This window comes from Gigantopelta aegis, chromosome 6 (genome assembly GCF_016097555.1).
Source record: "Gigantopelta aegis isolate Gae_Host chromosome 6, Gae_host_genome, whole genome shotgun sequence".
Taxonomy (NCBI): Eukaryota; Metazoa; Mollusca; class Gastropoda; order Neomphalida; family Peltospiridae; genus Gigantopelta; species Gigantopelta aegis.
The window spans coordinates 1,906,470-1,929,022 of NC_054704.1; the positions used below are offsets into that span (position 1 = coordinate 1,906,470).

Consider the following 22,553-nt stretch of genomic DNA (forward strand, 5'->3'; position numbering starts at 1 on the left):
CATCACCGGAGACTTTGCTATCTGTAAAACTCACAGGCCATTGTCGGCGATTGGAATTGATCAAGCCCATGAGCAAAATAACGCTGTTGTCAAGTGATGGAGGTGCTATCAGACTTGCTGAAGACAATGATGCCTTACGTAGATGGAATATAGTTGGTCAAATTACTGAGTGAACTTATCAACGAATTCGAGGTTGATCTCAACAAGAACTCTGCTCCTGTAAATCCGAAACACCATGAGCAGTATCGACCCTTTCAAACGAAGTTCTTGAAGAAAGTTCAATCTGTGCGGGATTCATTAAACGAGTTTGGTAACCCATTCAGTGATGACAGTTCAGAGCTATTCGTCTTAGACTCAAAGGTCATCGTTCAAGCTGACATCATGGAAAAGATGAACGGAGCGGAATCAACTGGACTGTAATGTTACAACAAGTTTCGAGAAGAAAGATTTGTTCGGACATCAGAGCCACTGGATGCAGCAATTACTCGGACAAATCTACCACTATTTGCTAGTAAGAAGAAGCGTCGCACAAAGGCCGATGGACATGTCCGTATCCTTAAATTGGATGTAGAGTTGTTCTCCAGATTGTTCATCGTCAGCCAGAACCGTCAGCTAGATCTAGATACATTCTTTCAGTGTGAAAATCAACCATTTCCTTCTGCCTTGTCTGCAGATGGTGATCTCTCTATCTCGGGCAGAAAGCTGACCTGCTCGGACTGTTGGAAACTGTGCCAGACAATGCTGACAACACAGCAAGCAACCGTGTCACATGTGATGGTTTGATCATTGACGGAGCTGCACTCGTTAACATCTTGCAAGCCGGAAAAGAACTGAAAACATTTGACCAGTACTATTCGAACACGTTTGCTCCTCATCTCACCAAACAAGTCACACCAGTTAATGCTACCCGTCTTGAAGTTGTTTGGGATGCATACGTAAAAGATAGCTTGAAAGAGCACACGCGTCAGAAACGGGGTACAGGGGTGAAGATGGTTGTCCGCTTATCAGGTACACTGCCCAGAAGTTGGAAGGATTTCCTCAGAAATTCAGACAACAAACAGTTATTTGACTTACTTGCATCGTTGACCGTTGAAATAATGGGTAGTTGTATCCAATGTCCACAACAGTGTACACCAGTCAGCATCTGCATCAACCCTTCCACCCACCATAAAGCATGAAGAGGCAGATACCAGGATATTCGTACATCTAACAGATATGGTAACAAACGGAATAACCAAGATAAGCATTCGGACAGTAGATATGGATGTGTTAGTGCTTGCTTTAGCTAGCTTCAACAAGTTATATGCTATAGGACTACGAAAACTGTGGTTGTTATTCGAAACAGGCAAGAACTATAGAAATATTCCTGTACATAGAATTGCTGGTGAAATTGGTATCGAAATGTGCTCAGCTCTTCCTGGCTTCCACGCGTATAGTGGGTGTGACACTGTGTCTGCCTTTGTTGGCAGAGGGAAGAAAACAGCCTGGCAAACTTGTAAGGCTTTCCCAGCAGTTACGTCGGAATTCACCAGTATATCTACTGTGTTACGTTCGTTACCTGATGATGTATTTAGGAACTTAGAGCGCTTCACTTGCTGATGTACTCATCTAGCACTGAACAAACAGAGGTCAACATGCTCCAAAAAGAACAGTTCACCATTGGGAACAAACGACTCGAAAGTCTACCTCCAACGAAGGAAGCATTACGACAGCATACCCTACGTGCAGCGTTTCAAAGTGGCCATGTTTGGGGGTAGTCGCGCGAAGCTGAACCAACATACCCATGTCCGAAGGAATGGGGATGACAGAAAATTGATAGTCACTGGGAGCCTAAGTGGTCCACTTTAGATGAACCATGCAAATCTTGTCAAGAGTTAGTCAAGTGCAGATGCACGAAGGGATGTTCGAGGGCTTGCTCCTGCAGAAAAGCTCAACTCAAATGCACTCTTCTTTGCCACTGCCAAGGTGAATGTTCGGAGTAAATATGTAGGCTGACACCAGAGATTACCTCCGACAACTAAGCCCAATTTCACTTTCATGGAACACAGTGGCCACCTTGGAAAGTGGCCGTTACTGATCAAAATATTCAATTTTCCAAATTTTAAACCTCATAATCTGTCTTACTATGGTCAAAAACATATAAATCGACACCAAGATTGTGAAAATCGGTTAATTATAAAAATATTCAAAAAGAATGGCAGCCATCTTGGAAAATGGCCGTACGGGTCGCCATGTTTGATTTTAGAAATTACAATCTCAATATTCAGTTTTAGAGTTGTCAAAAACATATGAATCGACACTAAGATAATTGAAATCGGTTATTTCTATAATTTTTAGTGTTCGCACCCCGAAAAACGGTGGCCATCTTGAAAGTAGTGCCCGGATGAGTGGGCACCCCTTCTGAGATTGAAGCCACATATGTTACCCTCAAGCCCTGATAGTTTCATAAAATCTTCAAAATATGCAGTTTTTTTCTGTGTGGGACCCAGACTATTAAGAGAAAATGCATATTTGGCGGTCTACTGAGGTTTGAGTGGGCTGTAATGCAAGATGGGAAAACCTTACGATTGGAGTTAAGTTCGGCCTCACAAAATAGTTCTGTTTGGGCTGAAGCTGAAATATGGTTAATATTTGTATAAGACTGACACTGTGGACTGGAACAAGTGTATTTCTACCCGGTACCCAGTCAGTAAGTGTTCGACATTTACCTAGAACCGCCTTCAGTTGGTGTATTTCTACCCGGTACCCGGTCAGTAAGTGTCCAACATTTACCTAGAACCACCTTCAGTTGGTGTATTTCTACCCGGTACCCGGTCAGTAAGTGTCCAACATTTACCTAGAACCGCCTTCAGTTGGTGTCTTTCTACCCGGTACCCGGTCAGTAAGTGTCCAACATTTACCTAGAACCGCCTTCAGTTGGTGTCTTTCTACCTGGTACCCGGTCAGTAAGTGTCCAACATTTACCTAGAACCGCCTTCAGTTGGTGTCTTTCTACCCGGTACCCGGTCAGTGAGTCTTCGACATTTACCTAGAACCGCCTTCAGTTGGTGTCTTTCTACCCGGTACCCGGTCAGTAAGTCTTCGACATTTACCTAGAACCACCTTCAGTTGGTGTCTTTCTACCTGGTCAGTAAGTGTTCGACATTTACCTAGAACCACCTTCAGTTGGTGTCTTTCTACACAGTCAGTAAGTGTTCAACATTTATTACCTAGAACGCCTTCTGTTGGTGTCTTTCTACCCTGTCAGCAAGTGTTCGACATTTATTACCTAGAACGCCTTCTGTTGGTGTCTTTCTACCCTGTCAGCAAGTGTTCAACATTTATTACCTAGAACGCCTTCTGTTGGTGTCTTTCTACCCTGTCAGCAAGTGTTCAACATTTATTACCTAGAACGCCTTCTGTTGGTGTCTTTCTACCCTGTCAGCAAGTGTTCGACATTTACGTAGAACCGCCTTCTGTTGGTGTCTTTTTACCTGGTCAGTAAGTGTTCAACATTTACCTAGAACCGCCTTCAGTTGGTGTCTTTCTACCTGGTCAGTAAGTGTTCAACATTTACCTAGAACCACCTTCAGTTGGAGTCTTTCTACCCGGTACCCGGTCAGTGAGTGTTCGACATTACCTAGAACCGCCTTCTGTTGGTATCTTTCTACCTGGTCAGTAAGTGTTCAACATTTACCTAGAACCGCCTTCAGTTAGTGTCTTTCTACCCAGTCAGTAAGTGTTCGACATTTACCTAGAACCGCCTTCAGTTGGTGTCTTTCTACTCGGTCAGTAAGTGTTCGACATTTACCTAGAACCCCCTTCAGTTGGTGTCTTTCTAACCAGTACCCGGTCAGTAAGTCTTCAACATTTACCTAGAACCACCTTCACTTGGTGTCTTTCTACCCAGTACCCGGTCAGTAAGTGTCCAACATTTACCTAGAACCACCTTCTGTTGGTGTCTTTCTACCCAGTACCCGGTCAGTAAGTGTTCGACATTTACCTAGAACCGCCTTCAGTTGGTGTCTTTCTACCCGGTCAGTAAGTGTTCAACATTTACCTAGAACCGCCTTCAGTTGGTGTCTTTCTACCCGGTTAGTGAGTGTCCGACATTTACCTAGAACTGCATTCAGTTGGTGTCTTTCTACCCGGTACCCGGTCAGTAAGTGTTCGACATTTACCTAGAACCGCCTTCTGTTGGTATATTTCTACCTGGTCAGTAAGTGTTCAACATTTACCTAGAACCGCCTTCAGTTAGTGTCTTTCTACCCAGTCAGTAAGTGTTCGACATTTACCTAGAACCGCCTTCAGTTGGTGTCTTTGAGGTCTTACTTAAACAGACGTACACGTGTGTCATCGTGTAGCGACAATGCATCTACTGAACTATGGGTTGAATCAGACGACGTGACTCTACCTTAGTCTGGGCTGGAACTAAAGACGTCTGGTATCTAGAACTGCAGGAAGTGCGTTTCTTCCGTCCACTGTGGCTGCGTGTCTCCAGAAAGGCGCGCTTGTCCATCCGCTACGTGTGGCCCTTCTTTGGTTTCTTCCCTCGGGACACGCCGAGCATGCAAGTCGGTGTTTGTAGCATGCGACTGTCAGGAGGCGCATCATGAAGATGTTGAGACAAATGACTTTCGTGAGATGTGTGTAATTACCTCGCGCCGAGTACCGGTCAATTCCCCTCCATTACGGCTGGTCTCGCGTCGGCGCCAGCTCTCCACCAGGTAAACCGGCTTAGGTCTCATGCATTGCTTTGATTTCTCTGTCGAGTAAATCATCTTTTTTCCTTATTTCTGATCGAAGTTCTAATAAACTGTCTGTGCTGTTAATTTGACAAAATCACGAAAAGGAATGTGGCTTTTTGCCTTGGAGAACGAGATTTCTTTTTGAGTACAGGCTCATTTTAACACTTTAAAATATATTTTCAATATTTATGAAATATTAATTGAAATAACGTAGTCCCACTTTAGAAAAAAATGAACCTACACAACTTTGTGTGTACGTGTTGGGTGTGTGTAGAGGGAAGCAATACACTAAGTACACTGTCGTCTTTTCTGCAAAAATACTACAAAGTGAAATACAGAAAATATGTCACAAGTGTTTTTCTCCTGCTTGCATCTCCGTGATTGCTGTGCTACCGTCTGTTGTAACCATTGATCACCCCACGGTTGAGCCAGAGATAACTGTTTCATAAATTATGTAGTGAGCGGCCCTCCACGCCGTGACAGAGCACTGTAGCGGGTTTCGGATTGCTCCTCCTGTAGCCGATCAATACGCCGGCTCCCGTCTCACCGTCTGCTTTATTCATGGCGGTGTAGTCACCGTCCGCGGTTCACGATCCTCGTTCACCATGGGAACATCGTCCTCACCGCAAACCCAGCAAAACGTTCTCTCGTCAATTATTCATCTTTGGACCGTGCAACCCACAGATCAGCCTTCTCAGTGTTGTCAAAGCGTTTTTCTTCTTCTCTTTCCTCCCCTGTAACTCTGACTGGAAGGTCAAACTGTGGTCGGTTTTCTTCTGATCGAGTACAATCGATTGACTTCTGCTACGATCACGAAACCTTAAAAGTTTTTCTTTTCCTTCAGCGTCCAAAATTAACTATCCAAGATGTGTATCCTCAGCCACTGGTTTTGTTTTGATGACAAAGTTTTAGTTTCTGTAATGAACTAATTATATTGGAAATGGGTGCTCGTCTATGTTTTACTGTATTATATATTGTGGATTCTTTGGTGTGTGCTATGGGTGTGTGTCACTATTTTATGTTTTGTTATGTTTGCTTTAGGGGTGTGTGGGTGCGTGGGCTGGATACCTAATAGTGAATTGTGTTCGTCGTTTCAGTGATGTTTATAATAACCATATGGTGGTTTAAGTAACAGCGTGACATTTTGTTATTGTTGAATGTATCGGTTACACCGTAGTGTATGCATCTGTGTGAATGCGTGTGTGTTGGGGGGAGGCGTGGGTGGAGGGGGTATGTGTGCTTGTATTGCTGTGAATTTACTTGCGTGAGATATGAACGTGATTTACTGGGTCTTGCATGAGAGTGATTTACAAACTTGATGTGACATATGTGCGTGAGATATTGCGTGTTGTACTAGTAATACACTTTGTGACAGATATGCGTGAGATATTGCGTGTTGTACTAGTAATACACTTTGTGACGGATGTGCGTGAGATATTGCGTGTTGTACTAGTAATACACTTTGTGACAGATGTGCGTGAGATATTGCGTGTTATACTAGTGATACACTTTGTGACAGATGTGCGTGAGATGTTGCGTGTTGTACTAGTAATACTCTGCGACATATGTTGGTGAGATTGTGCGTGGTGTGTGGATACTGTGAGAATTCCTCCGATGATTCCGGTATTCATGTCGCCCACAAAGCGCTCGTGTAAGGTGAACATACACCTTTGTGACGTGTCGCCCGCGTCTCCCTCTCTCGCGGATCGATAACTCTCTACCTGGACAGCCAGCGAGCCGGCTTCTTTGCTCCGTGTTTCTAAAGAGTATTCATAACTTGGCCAATTATCCCCGTTTTCCAAACTAAAGCCCAATCGATATTGTTCTCCAAGGAAAATTATCAAGTATTTAAAATTTTATACAGGTGCCTCGGTCGAATGAATACGCTTGATGGGAGACCAGCGGGCTTTTAACTCTCGTCCAAAGAAGGTAGCTTTAATGGGGGTGACGGTTAGGAATTGTCCTCTGGCGAACGCACCTTCGCAGAAGCATTCATCAGTTGCCATGACAACAGAGGGGCTTGGTACAAGAGAGGATGAGATGATGGAAGCCGTGTTCATTGTCCTCACTTTGGTAAACAGAATCTGCTTAGATAAGCCGGGTACGGACAGAGGTGTTCCCGGGCGGGTTACCTGGCAACGTCCAAACACGATGCCGCGGTGTCCAAGTCGGCGGAGAGTGTTGTCTTGAGGATGTCGACGAGAGGCTGACGTAAAGCTCACAAGAGGTTCTGCTGACAATAGAGCCAGCGATAAAGAGGATGAAACAGGCTGGGAGCTCGCTTCACGCTCCACCGTGTACTGACGGAGTAAATAGTTTACTAAAAAAACCAACTGAATCAGTTGCTTACTGTATTTTGTTCTTGTCTTTTGTTTTATTGTACGTTGTTATTGACGTCCCTCGTCTACTTGGGTTTTGTCGTTCTTTTAGAACCCTCCCATCTCTGTAGCTGTTCACAGTTGAGAACAAAAACAAGAGGTTAGTCAAAGCTGGTTATCCCTGAACTGGGAGGTACATAGACACAAACCTCGCTGTTCAAGGGAGCATCACTCTGGCTCCCCAACACTGCCCCGAAACTAGTTCAAGGGAAATAACTTTTAGCCCCTACTTTAAAACAATTGCTACAAAGGAATTAAATGCCAATGCTCAAAGTGGTAATATCTTAAAGGTCTCCCCATTATCTATTAGGCGAGCAAGTAATTACTCCCCTCAGTTTGTTTTCACGGCGAGGCCTGCAGATATACAATAGGTAATTAATTGTCGGTAAATTTGTTTTGTAACAGCGAGGACGAGAATACAAGGCAGAAGACATTGTTATATTAGAGAGACGAATTGTAGACACCAACGCATTTTATTTTCCAGAAATAAAAATAATCATTTCTTTTGTAGTGTTGACTGCAGCAGTTTTTAATAAATGTTTTATGGTCATTTCTTTTTAAATCGATCTACTAGCTGCAACTCCAAAAGGCTATGTAATCGTACAACATTCCACTTCACACATACATCGTCAGCAATTTGAGACTCACCACACAAAATACAGGGACTTAGGCTTTGTCTTGGTGCATTTCGAACATCTCCTGTAGAGAGCTTGTACGTTGATGCACACGAACCTTGTTTGGGTGCTAGACGTGCAAAGCTTTCTCTGCAGTATGCTACCAAGATACCGGTAGTAGAGGTGCATAGTAGGTGGTTACAAGTGCCTCTTAACAATGCCAGAAGTAACTACTGAACAGTCCCCGAAGTGGTCAGACTAAGCCCACAGCTAAAAGCTGATGGGGGAATGGCAGGTGTGTGGCACATATAGCCACAAGAGACAAACACATGTCGCGGTTGGAGAGACAAGGACTGGGATGTGGAGGTGGACAGCGAAAACAGTTGAAAGATAGGAGGAGTTGCCAGATCAGGAAGAAATGAGATGGAATTCAAAGGAGAGAGGAAAGGGGGCAGTGGGATAAAAAAATAAAAAAAAATTTAATAAAACCCAACCAAGATTAGATCATTACCAACACATCCAACACATGATGCGGTGTTTGACAACAAACATATGAAGTTGTTTGATGTAAGGCCAAATGCTATTCGTACATTTGGTCTTCGCATTCAGCGGTTTTTGTCGCATTCCAACATTGAATTAACTGACACTTTGCAAATTCCTTCATATTTTGTTTTACCACCTTGGTGTTTTACACCACCTAACATTGTGTTTGATCTTGAGCATCTGAAGAAAGATCGTACAGATGCTGTGGTATATAAACAATTGTTCATGGAAATTCAAGACAAGTACCGTGATTACATTCCTGTTTATACAGATGGATCACGGGATGGGAATTATATGGCTTGTGCTACAGTTTTTCCATCAGACACAATCATTTTCATGAGACTGCCTGACTCAGCATTAATATTTAGTGCTGAAATTTGGACAGTCATTAAAGCCTTAGAAGAAATCAAAGATTCGACTGCATCCAAATTTATTATTTTTACTTATTCACTTTCGTGTCTCCAAGCTTTACGCAATATGAAGCTGGACCATCCTTTGATTGGAATGGTGATACGAAAGTGTGTCTTTTTATCCATTGCCAATGAACATATTGTATTTTGTTGGGTGCCCAGCCATGTTAGTATCATGGGTAATGAAAAGGCAGATTTTGCTGCCAAATCTGCTTTGGATTTGCCTCATGCCAGGGCTGGTGTACCGTATACTGATTTTAAATATAACATCAACTAATTTATCTTTTCGACTTGGCAACATGATTGGGACGGTGCGGTTGCGAACAAGCTCCATGCTATCAAGCCAGTCTTAGGAGAGTGGCAGTCCTCCTATAGACAGTGCAGGAAGGATGAGGTAGTATTGTGTTGTGCTCGCATCGGTCATACATACTTGACCCATTCATTTATCTTGAAGAAAGATCCTCCACCTCAGTGTGAGCACTGTCAGTGTACTCTGACGGTGTGCCACATTTCGGTGGAGTGTAAGCATCTTAAAGAAACTCGAAAAGATATATTTGGTCAGAGAAATGTGATGGAATCATTTCGATTCCATCCAGAACTTATATTACAGTTTCAACGTGATACTGACTTTCAATGTGAATTTTAATTTTATCTATCTGTGATATTTTTATTTTTGCACAGTCCTTTACACTGTGTTTTTATTTAAATATTGAATTTTTATTTTGTTGTTGATCATCACTTTATTTGCATTACCATAGTTTAACACCCAATAGCCGATGTCTTTTTCGTGCTGGGGTGTCGTTAAACATTCATTCATTCATTCACCACAGAAAATATTACACTAGTGTTTCCTTCCTTAAAAAACATATAGAACAATAAAAATTTGTTAGTTGTCTTGTAACTTTCAACGGTTTGGAATTGGAATCATAGTATAATTATTTTAAACGAACGAAACAGGTTTTATATATATATATATATATATATATATATATATATATATATATATATATTTTTTTTTTTTTTTTTTTTTTTTTTTTTTTTTTTTTTAAATATATGCATGGGTTATTTTTAACTTTTAACATTGCAACTTTTTCCTTATCTTTAACATTCAGTCATTCTCTCATTTCTTTAATTACACATACGCAATTACTAATTAAAAAAAATTCATAGTTTTGTTTAGTTGATTTTTGTTATAATTAATCGTTCAATTCAAGAAAGTCTTTAAATCAATTAGATGTGTGTTCATTGTAATATCGTTTCTTAAAATCACATGTACGTCACAAAATAAAATCAGCTCATCATCTTTTATAACCTGGCTGTTACCTGCTTTTTAATATTTCAATCTATATTATCTATATCTTTTATAACCTGGCTGTTACTTGCGTTTTAATATTTCAATCTATATTATGCTGATTGGTAAAACCCGAAGAAAATAACCCATTCGATTTTAAATTCTGATCAACAGATTCAAGTCTTGGCTTTTGTAGTACACATTTTAATTTTCGTTTATATATATATATATATATATATATATATATATATATATATATATATATATATATATATATATATGTACGTAGGGTATTCAATGAAATAAAAGTCGATGATGTTTCTCAGATCACACACTTCATGACGTACATAATGAGGTTACGAGACTACGTTTTATTGACATGTAAACCAACTTACTACGGCGACGCTTCAAAGTGAAGGGATGCGTGCTTGAGGTCTATTACTGCATATATAACGTCAGTTCTATTACTGCATATATAACGTCAGTTCTATTACTGCATATATAACGTCAGTTCTGGAGTGTCGCCACAGTACGTTCTATTACATGTCAATAAACGGAGTGCTGTCACCTCATTAATTTACATCTAATTGGCAAAGTTAACACATTCTAAAGGTATGTGATCCGAGTAGTATCACATACGTTTATAATACGTAATTCTCGCAAGACAAATCTGAGTAGTTTATAATGTGGTGAAGATCATCTGTGCTGCATAAAAGTCACATATTCTGGGTTAATACTTTTTAAAAAGTTTATTGACCGCAAAAACAAATATGGTAGCAGGTAGTGCCAGGATTAGGAGCCCTGATATGAGACAGACAGACAGACAGACAGACACATTCTTTACGTACGTCTCACCTTGTGTACAGATTAAAATAAAAACAAGCGTACAACAGTAATAATAAAATAATACAGTAGTAAAAGTAAGAGTTAAAACGCAAAACCATAAAATATGTAGATGTCGATATGTATATAAACAAATCTTTGGTGACGTAATAAAATAAGATGGCAACTTTTGGCTGTAATTTTAACAATATTCGGGTGGCTTAAAAGTAATAACATTTTTTCTTTATCTAAAAGGTTATTAAAGTTTACTACAGCAGTTACTGCCTATTAAAAAAGATCCACGCTAATGTCATCGTAAAGAGGACAGTGAATAAGAACAGGCATGTACACTAATTATTGTACATATAGATGTCCTATATTACACAGTATTATTAAACATAAAGTTCTGTCATATGTGGAGTTAACAGTGGAGTTAGAAATAAAGAAACAAACAGGTTTAAGGGTAAAACAGAAGGAAGGAAGGGAGGAAAGAAAGAAAGAAAGGAAAAAAGAATTTAAAAATCATATTTCGAAACAGAAAATGTTGTCTTGTATTAAATACCTCTAGAAGAATGTAGTGCCATGTATTGTCTTTGAATGTAAACCAAGAGAGTATAACATTATTAGTTTTAATTTCACATAGTATATTACTTTTACTTATGACAAATTCACCAAACAATGCCCATATGACTAAATCCTACAATATACGTTAAACATCCAGGAAAGGGATTATCCAAAAAATACAAGCAGCTTCTTAATAAACATCAGATCGTATCACATTATATGTTTTAGAAGAATAGTGCGACTTCTTACATCAGATCGTATCATATTAGATGTTTTAGAAGAATAGTGCGACTCTCTTACATCAGTTCCTTTCATATTAAATGTTTTAGAAGAATAGTGCGACTTCTTACATCAGATCGTATCATATTAGATGTTTTAGAAGAATAGTTCGACTTCTTACGTCAGATCGTATCATATTAGATGTTTTAGAAGAATAGTGCGACTTCTTACGTCAGTTCGTATCACATTAGATGTTTTAGAAGAATAGTGCGACTTCTTACGTCAGTTCGTATCACATTAGATGTTTTAGAAGAGTAGGTACAATTTCGTACGTCAGTTCCTATCACATTAGATGTTTTAGAAGAGTAGGTACGACTTCTTACGTCAGTTCCTATCACATTAGATGTTTTAGAAGAGTAGGTACGACTTCTTACGTCAGTTCCTATCACATTAGATGTTTTAGAAGAATAGTGCGACTTCTTACGTCAGATCGTATCACATTAGATGTTTTAGAAGAATAGTGCGACTTCTTACGTCAGTTCGTATCACATTAGATGTTTTAGAAGAATAGTGCGACTTCTTACGTCAGATCGTATCATATTAGATGTTTTAGAAGAATAGTGCGACTTCTTACGTCAGTTCGTATCATATTAGATGTTTTAGAAGAATAGTGCGACTTCTTACGTCAGTTCGTATCATATTAGATGTTTTAGAAGAATAGGTATGACTTCTTACGTCAGTTCGTATCATATTATATGTTTTAGAAGAATAGTGCGACTTCTTACGTCAGTTCGTATCATATTAGATGTTTTAGAAGAATAGGTACGACTTCTTACATCAGTTCATATCATATTAGATGTTTTAGAAGAATAGTGCGACTTCTTACATCAGATCGTATCATATTAGATGTTTTAGAAGAATAGTGCGACTTCTTACGTCAGTTTGTATCATATTAGATGTTTTAGAAGAATAGTTCGGCGTTTTTCGTCAGTTCGTATCATATTAGATGTTTTAGAAGAATAGGTACGACTTCTTACATCAGTTCGTATCATATTTGATGTTTATAAAAATAGATACTTCTTACATCAGTTCGTATCATATTAGATGTTTTACAAGTGTAGGTACGACTTCTTACATCAGTTCGTATCATATTCGATGTTTTGGTCTCTTTACACAGGTGACCGCTTTAGTGAGTTTCACTGAACAAAAATGTTGCACCATCTCGGGCCTGTTGTACATTAGTTTTAAACTGTATACAGTCTCGTTCCCATGGCGGTGTGATTTATTCGTTAGCAACGAGTGAGTGTGTTCAACTGCTGAACCTTGGCACCAAGTGTGAACACTTGAAGCTATTGTGTGCAGCCTGGTCTTCTAAATACAGCGGAAAGCTAGGCGTCTTCATTTATCTCTATCGGGTTGCTATTTAAACGAAACGCTCGCAAATCTAAAATCGATACTCGGAGGGTAAAGGCAATTCTTTATGTATCACTTGTATACAAGTGTGCTGCCATAATGGTTTGCTGATCGCTTCCCAGTTGGCCGTGGCTACGTCTCGATAAAAAAAAATATGTTTCCTTTATTGTTAGCGCGTGATGTCTCAATAAACTAATTCTTTCCTTTATTGTTACTTGGCGAGGTCTGGGTAAAACAATTATTTTCTGTACTGTTACCTAGCCTCGTATCCGTAAGACAATGGGTTTTCTTTATTGTGACCTCACGTACAATCGCAGTGTAAATGAAGCGTCTAAAGAGAAACGAATGTTGTGGCAACTTTTTGTTCCTCGCTTTTGCATCGATATTGAACAGATTTTTTTGTACCGTTATTCATAACGGATATTATAAACATGGCATAATGTCTGTGAGTGCGTGACAGAATCGGCAAGTCTCCTGTGAGCGCCAGTCGCATTGCCAGTGTTTGCCTCCACGATACCAGCGAGGAAAAAGTACGGCGCGTTTCATCAATTGTCGGGTCCAAATCCGAACCTAATGCGGGATAATTAACCGAGGGATCTAAGGTGTGCAGCTACTGTGCCTCCTCTAGCCGATCGATACGGCAGCAGCGGCGTGTGTTTCTCTCGACACACAATGGGAGTGTGCGCCAACCTCGCGCTACACCATGCCGCCAACATCTCGGTCCAACTGATAAAAACCTCCATTTGAAAACCAGTGGAACCACTGGCGCCACGTCCCCAACCACGCCAATCAGCTCGTGGCACCAGGCGGCTAAAAATAAAAATTAAATAAAAAAGACAGCGCTGTGAATACACGCAACGGTTCGACCTCTTTCATCAGATCATTGGATTCCTCCTCTAAAGACAATGTGCTTCCCGGACCCCACAGTTAATTGCAAATCCGGTGATGATGAGGAGGCTATATTGAGCTTGTAACCATGGAAACATTTCGTAGCGGTAGGCAGTGTAGCCCATAACGTTACACCTGTGCAGGTATCTGAAAGACAACGTGTCTCTGTGAGCGCTAGTAGTGGGGTGACCGATCTCGACCGCCTGTCGACTGATCCACATTCATCGCACCGCGCTCTTACTCACAATTTATAGATTTCTCTTATGTGGCGAACACTGTTTGTTTGATTAGCGTCTACCGCTAACACCTGACGGCACTTTGTTTTCGGTTTTGGGGGAAGAGTCGAAGAACAGTACGAGGATTCGGTGATATCTCATTAACGATTTTTTAGTGTGCGCCTCGAAGCTGGGGACATTCTGTACATTAGTGAAGTCATATTTGAGAAAATAATATACAAGTACAGGAAGACGTCTTTCCTAGTGGTTCGTCACTGGAGGTAATCAACGAGCACACCGTCGTTTACAGAGTTCAGTGTGTGGGAAGGAGTGACACGCACTCGGAACAAGGGAGACATACGTCGCTGTGTTGAGGTCCATCTGTGTAGAAGTCAGCGCCCCGCACTGGGTGACATCTAGGAAACTTGGACACGCCGAGGGACAGAAGCAGCACCAAGAGTCACTTAAGGAGAGGACTGAAAACCCATTTGGAGATTACCGTTCTGTTTGAATTACCCACGGACCTTATGCCGCGGGCTTTCTAATCTTTGTGACGGAGGAGATGTCAGTGTTGAAGAACCGTTTGTCCATTTTGAGCGGCTTTCTGGCCGACTGTTCTCCAGCAGACGCCATTCCCCGACTCGCAGGTAACCGTAACCACCTGCACCCAGGTGACCGAATCACAATTAGTCAAACTGAGCGGATTATATTCAACGGGAACTTCTTGTTTGTCTCTTTTCATATCTACTATCGGTGTCTACCTCTTTTGTTTCTTCTGCCTTTTCAAATCTCTTTTTACCCAATGTATTTCCTCTTGTCCGCCAGGTCACTGGCTACATGGTGATTTTTGTTTGTTGTTTTTCTTTTGTTTTTCGTTTTCAACAATGTATTGTTCTTTCTGACATTCGTTTTCCCGTCTCTATTTTCCTTTTGATTTAAGAAAACAACAATAGTTATCCGTGTTATTACTATCTGCTACTTCTTTTAGTATATTAGTATCTTGTACACAGATATGACTTGTTCAATTTAGTCGTCTTAATTTATTTCATTTTCCTGTTCGCGGAGGTTAGCCTGTAATATGTTTTGGTTTTTTTCAGTATGGAAAGTGAACTTTCGTTCTCCATTGTTTGTACAGGACACATCTAAATTTAAGATTGTGCAATCATAAGTTGTTTTCTAATGATCAGGGGACAAACTGATTTTAAAGGCTTTGATATATTTGATTTATTTACGAATAGTACCAGCTGTGATTGGTGTACTTCTTATCAGCTACCAACCGACACTCTCCCATCTTCCAGGGCACCGAGTATTAAATATTACCACGACCTGTTATAGAATATCATTAAGACATTTATAAACGTTGTTTCAGACTCTGGAGCCGAGGACATGGTGACGAACACAACAGCGAACTTACCGACTACTGGTGAGTTGGACCCAGGCAGCCCGGATGAGAACAAGCCCCTGGCTCTTCACCTGGGAAACAAGTCGCCCCTGTCTGAGAAACTGCCGAGTCGAGGACACCCGGAGAGGAAGCGCCGCGCCAGTAACGATAGCTCGGACGTAAGTCGGTCATCAATCTAATTAAAATTAGCTCCACTATTACATGTGGATCTAACACCAGCCAGTTGGAGCTCATGTCCACCAATCAAAACCTTACTTGCAGAATCCTGCCAGATTTAAAAATAATTTGAAAAAATTCCGAATTATCCTGAGGATATACGATATGTTTCATGTGAATTACGAATGCCTTATTTAGACCAGTAGAACTAATTTTAATCGGATTGCTAACAACACTGCGTAGTCCCCAATGTCCAGGTAACATTTCGTCTGTAAATAATAATTTAAATATTGACCAATCACACTTCGCCTTTTATAACGTTATTTGGGAGCATACAAATTCTAAAAATATCGGGCGAGTCTACTTTAGTGGCCGCAGTACAGCGAACCATACCAATACGTACGGGGTGTGTTATCAGTCTTCAATTTTACATTAAAAATTACTTATTTATTTATAAAAAAAAACCCAAACTAAATCAGTCTTCAGTTTTACATTACAAATTATTTATTTTATAAAATAAAACTTGTTTTAAGGCATTCGTAATTCACACGAAACATGTCGTATACCTTCAGGATAATTCGAAATGTTTTCAAATTATTTTTAAATCACTGGCAGGATTCTGCAAGTAAGGTTTTGATTGGTGGACATGAGCTCCAACTGGCTGATGTTAGATCCACATGTAATAGTGGAGCTAATTTTAATTAGATTGGTCGGTCATCTCTCAACCCTGGTCTTAGTAACGTCGTTACTGTATATACACACACTGACGTAAGTCGGTCATCTCTTCACCCTAGTCTTTGTAACATTGTTATTGTATACACGCACACTGACGTAAGTCGGTCATCTCTTCACCCTGGTCTTTGTAACAATGTTATTGTATACACGCACACTGACGTAAGTCGGTCATCTCTTCACCCTGGTCTTTGTAACATTGTTATTGTATACACGCACATTGACGTACACCCATTGTAATTGTTAGGTGTACACCCCATACTCACGTTCTTGTACGTACGCACGTCATACGCGTACTCTGATGTACACCCATTGTAATTGTTAGACATAATTGCCTTGGAAGAGTACACATAGCAACTCTTAAAGTTCGCATGATAACAGTCGTATAGGCGGACAGACATGCTCGTTCTAGGATTACATATACACTTACTTTTAGAGAATTGTTTACGTGGTAACTCTTACATATATACTTACTTTTAGAGAATTGTTTACGTGGTAACTCTTACATATATACTTACTTTTAGAGAATTGTTTACGTGGCAACTCTTACATATATACATGGTAATTTTTAAAATGTATGCTCATAGTACCGTTCGCAAAATTGGGTGCACATGGTAACTCTTTGACATATACACATGGTAACTCTTTGATGTAAACTCATGGTGACTGACGTATTCGAATAGTAAGTTGACGTAAAGACATGCCAACTCTGACATGTTCACATGGTAACTATTAGTGACGTCACACATATCAACTCTCTTGGGATATTTATACATGAAATAAAATACAGAAAATAAAATTTTGAATTTTCTCCAAGCTTTAATAAAATATACACGTTCACGTGATGACGAGACACCAGGACTGAGTTTTAGGTAAATAATCCAATCAGCAATCAGCATGGATATATCTGTCGTTGTTGTATTGTAAGACTCATACAAAATGGCGGCTTAAACATCTTAGAATTGATTGTACCATAGAAGAGTTGACATTACCTTACAAATTTGTTAATCTATGCTATTTTGTTTCTTTTTTAAAAATAGACCAATGGGAAAAAAACGCGTTATTGTCGAACCTGTAACACGAGGCTATAGTCGTTTATTGGAGTTTGTTGTAATGAAACCGAGTAAAAAATTATTTATTTTTCAAGTTTTTAATAAACGTATGCCTTTAAACTTTACAATCGTTTGTAGTTGTCAGCGCAGACATATTTATATTCAAATATCGTTTAACGTCGATGTTGGTTCGCCATTTTGGCAAATCTGTCCATGGCCTTGCAAATTTTATTCTTGTCTTGTCTGGAAAACCGATAATATGTGCCATTTTATTGGTGTGTATGCCTTACTGTGATGTCTGTGCCTGGTCTAAGATTTAATCTGGAACAAAACCAGGCGTGCACAAGTCGCTTTTAGTGCTTCATAATACCAACCGGGAGTCTATTTCTGGAACAAATATATTTTAGTATCCATCAGAAAATTACCAACCACACTTTATCCCAAATAGACAACAAAGGACGTTTTACGAAATATTCGTTCTTCCTAACTTTGATGTAACTAATAAAGCATTTTTTAATATTTTAAAAAGCAAACAGAAATATTAAATTTTATTTCTCTGTGTTAAGACCATTTTTCTGTGACAGCACCATGACAATTTATGACTTAATACCTTGCTCAAAACGACACATCAAAGTTGCCTCTTTACCTCATTAACGGCTGTGTAAAAGCTATGCAAATGTTCATCTGCTAAGTACCGCGTTACTTATGACGTCATAGCGAGCCGGGCGCTGGTTGGACAGGTGTTGCGCGGGGCGCGAGGCGCGGCGATGGAGATCTCGTCTGCGGCTGCCCGGCGAGTCTGAAGTGTGCGCGCATCACGGGCATTCCATAATTGACTTCTAATCCTCAAAGTCGAGCTCAGGTTCATGCGGAGAATGGATTTGGCTTAACACGGTCACACTCGACAAATAGCTCAGTGGTCTCACACATCACCACAGAAACATGCTCCAACAAAAAGAATATCTTACAATTTACAACGGTGTTTTTGTCATTAATATCCTTCAGCTGTGATCTGCATGAAGTCAGTTGTTGGGGCCAAGATAGGGCTATAGACATCAACAGTCTGATCCGTCTTCACCTACAGAACTAGACACAGTTCAGCCACATTGTTGTTAATATGTGCTGTCTGAAAGATGATATTAAATCTTCCACATATACAGGTGGGCGGGATATCACCCATCTAAATTCCGGCAGTCTCAGGCGTACTATGAAATCATTTGTTTGCCGTGTTATAAAACTATGCCGACCAATATTAAACCACGAATGGTGTGTGACATATAAAATCGTGAACAAGTTTTTAAGTTTGCATGTCTCTCGTGATAATCCTGTACTGCATGTCGTTATTGTTTTGTTTCTGTTATTTCGCTCTTCCTTGTGACATCATGCTGCGTTTGTTTCTTCACTTGCTCTCTGTTTTATTACTTTCAGTTCTTTTCTGAATTCTTTTGTACTACTTACTACTTTGTTCACCTATAGCTTATAATTACATTCCCTCCATCTTCATCCCCCCCCCCTCCCCTCTCTCTCTCTCTCTCTCTCTCTCTCTCTCTCTCTCTCTCGTTTTCTCTCGTTGTTTTGTGTCTTTCTCTTATGCAGTTATTTTACTTCATATATGCTTTTCGTCTCTTTCTTTTCTTAGTCTTAATATGTTCACTACATATTTCATCTCGTTTCCCCATCCCTTTCTTCTATCATAAATGCTTCATCTTTTAATTTTCCTTCTTCATTCTTACATGTTGCTTCTGTTACGTCATCATCTTTGACCAGTTTTCTTCCTTTCTCTGCTGTTTGTTTGGTTTTCGTTTCCTTTGTTTTTTTTTATCTTACAGAACTTTCTAACCATACTATTCATTTTCGTTGTTGCATATTCAGATATATAACCCCGTGCTGTTTAGCTTGTTACACTCAAACACCCCAACTCCCACCCACAACAGAAAATGTCCTGTCTCTGGTTCGTCAATAATGAGACTGGAAAGAGGCTTGGTTGTCAAATCAGACCTAATCTTCTCGGATGTGTCAGGGTTTTGGCAGTATGACTTCAGTGGGAGACAAAACCGCTCCGATGAGACCACAGTTGCAAATAATAACCGCTGTTTGATGGCAAGAACGCAGTTATTGATTTTGCGTGCTTCTTTTTATGCGAGTGTGACCAATTCTGCTGCTACCCATGAGCAATATAAGGTACCAACTTTTGGACTCGAGACAAGCACTGTTAATGGGCGGCCGCTATGCGCTGGCCAACTTGGCGGAAAGAAAAGCGAGCCCACACGGTCAATTACGGCGTCTGAAGGAGAAAAAGAGAACAAAGTTGCGACCCTTTGTGATAAATCTAACCACGAGGTGCAATCTTTAATTGGCTCTCTGAGGGCGAGGCAATTGGCATTCATGTTGTTGCTATGGAAATTAGTGGCTCCAAAAGCCGTCTTTTGGAACGGTTTTCTGGCGTCATTCTCTTCCTCACCTCTCTCCAGTAATTGTGTCCCCCAGCTCCGAGTGACTGGCCGCGTCTAGACCGCACTCCCCGCGTGTGATGTACACAAACGGCGAGGTGGCAGTTGAAGCCTGCTTAGAAAGGCTTAGCAGCAGTGAGTTGGTCGACTCGCTACCACCGCTGGCCAGACGGGTTCTCCACGCTCACAGACTCTCAGACTTCCAGGCTTCGCGCTGCCTCCATGATTGGAACAACATCGCCAACGGCCACGCGTCCTGCTGGCTTGATGAACGTCGTTTGATCTGCTACTCGCCTCGGTTTCATCGTGGCACTGTGCCAACGCCTTCTTCCTTGGCGTGGGGCAAATGAAAGATAGTTCATCAAATAAATTGAAATGAATTAGCAAATCAATGAATGAATCAATGAATAAATAAATAAATGAGAACAAATGAATAAATAAACAAACAAACAAAGACAGATAAAGCAATCTACCATTACCACAATCATTGACTATCAACACTAACAGTAATTACAAAACTGATAAACAACAACGCAATCTACTTTAGATTTTATGTTACATATTCGTCTTTATTTTCCCCAGCACATCAAAAAGTGTAACAAAACCCCAGATGGCAAACAATCATATTAGAGGTTTAGTATGTTACATAATGTATTTATAATATATCTTTTCTGAATAAATGACTGCATATCCCTGACGACCTGTACCCTCGAACCCATTAACCCCCCTCTAGTTAGCAACAGAACACACACACCCTCCCTAGTTGGCAACAGAACCCCCCTCTAATTGACAACAGAAACTCCCTCTAGCTGACAACAGAACCCCCCCCCACGTCCCCCCCCCGTCCCCCCCCCCCCTCTAGTTGGTAACAGAAAAGCCCCATACGGGCGCACCTAGCTGTACAAATGATCACGACGAGAGATGAACATCAGGTGACATCAATAAATAAAACATACTGCCGCTAGATGTAAACCGTTCATTTCAGTTAGAGGGCTAACGGACAGAAGAGCCGATGAAAAGCAGTCCATTAAAGAAATTAACCGTCACTAAATTCTTTTCAATAGCTCTTAATTAAAACGTTGGAGATGGTAAGAGTCCTCCGATAGGAATCTGAATACACGTCTCCAGAATGTACGTATGTAATTTTGTAATTCGTTGATGTTTTTTCGACTGTCTCGCGCTCCTAGGTTACCTGGCGCCTCTGTTTTGTCAGGGCTAGATTTGATTGCAGCGGCACGAAAGGCCGTTGTAATTTAATTGCTTAGAAATGAGCTGTATCGCAAAGGAAAGGTCAGAACTCAATTTGTGAAATCCTAACAACATATTAAGTGAATAAAGAAGTTACAAGTCTAACGCTCAATCCGAACGTCTCCTCTCCTGACGTTATGACAGACTTGGGAAAACTAAATTTGTCTTTTGACTATCACTCTCACAACACCGGCACAATGCACGTTAGCGCCGCTTTCACATATTCCACTATTATTTCTTTTCTCTTCTCTGCTGCTGCTGTTTTGTTTTCTTATCAAATAAGCTACCGTTTGGCGACGTCTGGTTATGAGACGTTAGTCGGTGTTCTGATGACCTTATCTACTTGAGATGTCGTAGTTTACCGCAGGCTGTTTCAGTCTTTTTGTCATATTATAGTGGAAATACCTCTCAAAGAAGAACAGATAAATGAGCGAATTGTATTTCAAATCAATTCTAACGGCTTTAATTTCATACAATCAGTGTTACAACTGTTATAGTATACACTGATATGTTCTGGTTTATACAGTTTCGTACAATGGTTGCTATGGTTATGAAAACTGTAAAAGAAAAGAAAAAAGGAGTAGCTTCACCAAAACGGTTTTGTCGTTGTGATGTTAAACGATCTAAAAAGATATTTGATCATCATTTGAACCTTTTCCCATTTTGTGAGTGACTTTTGTTTATGTGACTTATCCTGATGCAGACGTGAAATCTGGTTTCAGTAATTATATAATGACAATTCATACTCTTGTTTTCGTTTTACAAAAACACTACAATTACCGTTCATACTGAGTTTTCTTTCCTTACAGAGTGTGATTACGAAGACGAGCGAAGGTGGCGCCACTGACGACATGCACGGCGGGAAGGACGACGAAGATGACAATGATGATGACGAGGACGAGAAGATAACGGCAAACTACGACCCAGAGCGACTCAAAGCGTTCAACGTAAGCGTCAAGTGATGCGTGCTCAAACCGATACAAAATGTGTACACTGTTTATTTCTTGCATTGAGTACTGAAGGAAACTGTTCATGCTCTGTAATGAAGAGGTCTTTTTATTTGGTGCTGAAGCTCTAAAGGAGTTGTATTCTGAACACAAAGTGCTATTTTATATTCTGCAGTGACGTGGGTGTGTCTTATATTCTGTATTGAAATCAATTATCTAAATGCTATAGTGAAGGTCGTACAGCATATTTTGTAGTGAAGGGGTGTTTTGTATTCTTTAGGGAACATGATATTTTCTATCATACATTAAATGTGGTGTATTTCGTGTGTAACGGTATTTTTTTTGTTATTCTGTAGTAAGAGGAATGGTGTATATTCTGAGGGTAATTGTTTACTTGAAATATGTGACTGATTTAGCTCTTAGCATTAACAAAATACCAACAGTCAACTGTTTAGGTTATTAATGTCCAATGTGTTGTTAAT

General features: G+C 40.2%; 1 protein-coding gene across 5 annotated transcripts in view; it reads left to right on the forward strand.

Moving 5' to 3' along the window:
- Positions 1–22,553, forward strand: part of LOC121375505 (nucleolar protein 4-like) — a 44,012-nt gene that overhangs the window by 15,849 nt on the left and 5,610 nt on the right. For 4 of the 5 annotated variants that reach the window (XM_041502988.1, XM_041502987.1, XM_041502990.1 and 1 more), the window contains exons 3-4: positions 15,454–15,644; positions 21,934–22,071. In XM_041502988.1, coding sequence (XP_041358922.1) covers positions 15,454–15,644; positions 21,934–22,071 — 329 coding nt within the window. Of the gene's footprint in view, positions 1–13,854; positions 14,732–15,453; positions 15,645–21,933; positions 22,072–22,553 lie in introns of those variants that run through there. The other variant, XM_041502991.1, reaches the window with a different exon arrangement.